The following is a 4,197-nucleotide window of genomic DNA, read 5'->3' as shown; positions in this document are numbered from 1 at the left end:
GGGGAGCCCGCGCCTCGGCAGCGCGGAGGTCTCGCGAGAGCGGCTGCGCGGGAGGAGGAGCCCGCCTCCCGCCTCAGGCGCCTGAGGGGAGAGGTGGGGTAAATAAATAATGGGGTAAAACGGCAGCAAAGTGGTAAAAGGATACCAAATTGTTCCAGTTACAGGGAATTCTGTGCAACAAACGTCCTCCAGTCACTATTGTGCTGAAGTAGCAAACGTGCATGGAGAACGACACACGGCCTTAATGCCCCTTTGCATGCTATCAATTATCCTACAAATCTCATCCTATACTATAATTAATGTGTTAAAACATAAGAAATGTTGTAGGAAAGGAAGAGCTTTCCCAACAAATCTTGCATCTGGTGTGGGAATTCAAGTACCACGATTCCTTCTGGAAAAAAAAATAAAGATTGGTGGCAAGCAGTACAAATAAACACGCCACACCACTAGAAAAGTAACAAAATTAGTCTCAAAGGCAGAGGAAGTTTAGATTTCTAATACTTTATCTTTCATAATACTGTAACAAAAAGTATAGCTATACATCAATTTAATACAGCGTTATTACCTGACTGATTTCTTTAACAAAAAAAATAGTGCATGCAAAATGTTTTGTGCTTGTACTTCACACTTTTTACTCCTTTTTACACATTTTACTCCTTTCTTAACATACAGGAATTCAGACAGAAGCCCCGACATGCAGCGTTTATGGACGTAGGCGTGCTGACCCCCAGGACAGTCCCTAATGGGGCTGGCAGACCCATTCCCGAAGGCCAGGCCGGTGCTGGAGGCAGCAGAGCTCACTGTCTGTTTTCCAGGTAGCGCTGTATCAGGCCCTGAACGCGGGACAGGATGATCTCGTTGGAGCTGCTGCACTCTTCTGGGCCGTACGGCGGGTCGATGGTCAGCACCCCTGCCACGCACAGCGTCCTTCCTGCTTCTCCTTGCTCTGTCACAGGGATGTGGTTTGCTTCCAGCCAGCTCTTCAGGTCGTTCTTCCTCTTGTCGAGCTCCTCCGGGCTGTACGCTTTGCTTTCCTCGGGGGCGAATATGCAGGAAAGCCGTGCCTTCATTTCATCGTCCGCTTCCTGCAGGACGTCAACCTCCTGGACAGCGTGGCCCAGCACAACTACAATGGACGCTCTTCCGTTCTCTGGGAAGTTTGCCAGGACAACACTGCCAGGGAAAGAAGGATGTGTGACTGACTGTACCTAACTGAGGACAGAAACACAACCCAAGGGGCTCGGAGGTGAGTGCTCAGAAACCTCATTGCAACCCAGGTATTTAGTAAATACCAGGTAGTCAGGGTTTTTCTTGAAAAAAACATGCTATGTCCTTAAAATGGTGAAACTGTGGGGCTCTGGGGTAACTTCTGACCTGGAATTTGAAACTACCAAATTTCAGGTACTACCAAGTGAAACATTGTATTAGGGGAAAAAAAAAAAAAAAAAAAAAAAAAAGCAGGATGCATCAGAATCAGGGCTGGGGATGTAATTTGGGCAGTATTCCCAACCTTGCTAAAGCACCCAAAGTCTTCCAACATTAAAAAAACAATACCATCATACATTCAACACGTAGAATGCTGAACGCAGTAGTGGCAGCTAACAATGAACATCAGAAGCTTTTAATGGGTAATTATTAACATTTAATTATTGATCGTAACTAAAATAGTAATATATGTATTTTTAATGAGTATTACTAGCTTCTTAACTGAAAACTATACTTGAGTATTGCACCAAGAGCACACGGCAGCAGGTTCAGGCTCATGTTGTAGCCATTTAAGACTGCTGCCTGATCTTTTCTCAAGGGCACTTACATTCCACAAGTCCTAAAATACAATCAGGAAAACAACTTGTTACACTTCTAGCATCTCCTCCCCATATACCATAGAAGAGAACCAGAAACCATTTTCTTCCTTTTGTGGGAAGAAAAAATCCAGAACTCTACGCCAGAAGTTTATTAATTTGCTGTTGTCACCGTCAGTGGAATAAAAGACTGTGTGTGGGATGTGCAATGAAATATGCCATTAATTTTAGCCTTGGCCATCCCCCAAATCACTCACAGCTGCGGAAAACTTTCCTATCAAAAAGGCAAGCATCTCTATGAGAACATCGGAGTATCAGAGCTGCCACATAGCTGAAAGAACAACCATCTCGTCTGAAACACATCACAGGCTGGATGTTTTAGTTTCTAGCCTCCATCCCGTGCTCCTTTTGGACAAGCTTGCAAACAGAAAGATATGAAAAACCTCTTGCAGCACAGAGCCAAATTTCTGCCTGTTCCCTCGTAAAGCCAGGATGAATTCAGCTATTAGCCATCCCCCAAACTTACCTGTCCCTTGAATGAAATTAATGTGGATTTAGGCCTCATTAGCTTTTGTTATCTTTTTTTCTTACACATTGCCAATTAAACACAAGCCTCAACACATGTTTTTTGTTTTTGTTTTTCCAGGTAAGTTTGCTTCGCTCTTGGGGTCCTCTTTCCCTAAAAAACTTGTTCTCTCTGAGCTTTAGAGAAGCAAAAGCTTTGGTACTTACTTGGCAGAAACTGGATCAACTGTTAAGACCCATCCTTCATACTCATTTTTCTCAGCTGCTGCAACTTTCACCCTTTTGTTCACGTATGTTTCCCAGTCTAGAGGGCTTTTCATTTGCCAGTCATTCATATTGCCTACACCCAGAACCTAGAAAACAGCCAGAGCAATTAGAAGTAACCAAACTCCTCGCTTTGCCCTTTACATCAAAATTTGCCTCTAGGTAAGTCTTCCACACATTTTAATCCACTTTTTTTTTTTTTTTTAATGCAAACATTACAAACACTCAGGGCACGGCGAGCTGCGGGTGCTCTCCCACTCCATCCCCCGCACCAGCCACCCCCATCCAACGTGGGGGGCACCCGTCCCACCTCACCCCGTGATGGGGAGCGATGTGAGGAGGCCAGGGGGCTGCGGGCACCTGGTTCCCGTCCCCTGCCGTGCCCCCGGTGCCCCCCTCCTGCCTCACCGCCTGCGGGGCCCCGGCCAACGAGGGCGGGCGTGGGCTCGGCCCGGCCCCGCCGCTTCCTGCCGCCAGCCCGCCCCGGGTTTTGTGAAAGCAGCCGGATGGAGGCTGCCGAGGAGCGTCCTAAAAACGCGCTAGGGCTCAGCAGCCATAGGGGAGGTGTTGCTGTTCAATGCGTGACCCCAAATAATGCGTGGGGCGGCTGCAGCCAGCGTGCAGATCCTGGCTCGGGTCCTCTCCCGTGTTAATGCTTCCAGGTTCATCCTCGAGGCATCTGCGACGTGCCAACTGCTCTTTTTGCTCCCTGCAAGTTTTATTTGCGAGCTATTCCTGTGCAGCTGCATGAGCGATAAACTTTCTTTTTTTTTTCCCCAGGGAGCTTCTGTATTTTAAGACTGCTACTGAACCGCTCCCTGTGGATGAAGCAAACAAGCTTCCATCGCTCAGGAATATAAATGAAAATGTGGTGATGTTGTGATACTAGCAGGAAATAAAATACCGCAGGTATAAAGGGAAAAAAATGGTATTTTGCAGGCTTAAAGAGGGATTTTTCTTTGTTCTGGTAATGTTTCAATTCCCAGTGCGGTGGATTTATGGATGAGTTACTTCATCAGCTCCTGCTTTCTCTCAGGTGTAGTTTACTAAGGAAGCAGAAACTAGCAAATTTGGTTGTTTTCACTGTAAGAGCAAGCACCAGTGAGAAATCTTAGCTCCCATTTGAAGGAAAATCAGTGGAAAGAATGACTGCAGTGTTCTCAGATATACACACGTGTTTCTGTGTATTACACATCTCAGTCCTTCGGGATGTAAATAACTTTGTAAATAACTGATGCCTTTCTGCATCGGGCTGGAGAGGATTTTGTTCAAAGTCACTTGGAGCAAAATGCTTTAAGCATTTCCAGTTTTAATTCTTTCTGCTCTCACTCCCTAATGTTTTTTTTTTGCTGTTTGTTTTTCAATGCTGAAAGTTTAACTATTTGCTCTCAACAAAGCCTCAACAGTTTATTTTTCCCTGCCATCCGAGCCTCGTCTGACAGACACGGCTCGCTACCGCGGGCAGCTACAGCTCTCCCACCGCAAATTCAGCCACAAATAAGCGCTTCATGAGGCAAAAAAAAAACGCTTTTTGGATGAGAACAGCTCCTCTCCCTCAGCCACACCGCAGCTCCGCTCCCGGCCGTCCCCGTCCCCTTTTTTCTCC

General features: G+C 46.3%; 1 protein-coding gene and 1 long non-coding RNA gene across 3 annotated transcripts; one reads left to right on the top strand and one right to left on the bottom strand.

Moving 5' to 3' along the window:
• Positions 1-485: 485 nt before the first annotated feature.
• Positions 486-4,185, bottom strand: GEMIN6 (gem nuclear organelle associated protein 6). Its single transcript, XM_068675525.1, has 3 exons — positions 4,072-4,185; positions 2,535-2,680; positions 486-1,173 (listed from the first exon to the last, which is right to left on the bottom strand). Exons 1-3 carry the CDS (start codon positions 4,099-4,101, stop codon positions 798-800), a joined length of 552 nt encoding a protein of 183 aa, XP_068531626.1. The 5' UTR covers positions 4,102-4,185; the 3' UTR covers positions 486-797.
• LOC137853300 (uncharacterized) lies at positions 1,111-3,825 on the top strand. Of its 2 annotated transcripts, none has more exons than XR_011094370.1 (3): positions 1,111-1,246; positions 2,449-2,753; positions 3,372-3,825. It is a non-coding gene; the product is annotated as an uncharacterized lncRNA (long non-coding RNA). The 2 variants fall into 2 exon arrangements; XR_011094371.1 differs by having other exon boundaries at positions 2,449-3,237.
• Positions 4,186-4,197: the final 12 nt, after the last annotated feature.

This window comes from Anas acuta, chromosome 3, assembly GCF_963932015.1.
Source record: "Anas acuta chromosome 3, bAnaAcu1.1, whole genome shotgun sequence".
In the NCBI taxonomy this organism is placed as follows: Eukaryota; Metazoa; Chordata; class Aves; order Anseriformes; family Anatidae; genus Anas; species Anas acuta.
This window is presented reverse-complemented; position numbering and strand designations above follow the sequence as displayed.

Excerpts from the sequence above, each read along its gene's own strand:
- GEMIN6 (XM_068675525.1), bottom strand. The coding sequence starts at position 4,101 with ATGAAGCGCTTATTTGTGGCTGAATTTGCG. Across the intron at positions 2,681-4,071 it reads TATTTGTGGCTGAATTTGCG|GTTCTGGGTGTAGGCAATAT; the intron begins GTGGGAGAGCTG and ends GCTGTTTTCTAG. Across the intron at positions 1,174-2,534 it reads GTTGATCCAGTTTCTGCCAA|TGTTGTCCTGGCAAACTTCC; the intron begins GTAAGTACCAAA and ends TTTCCCTGGCAG.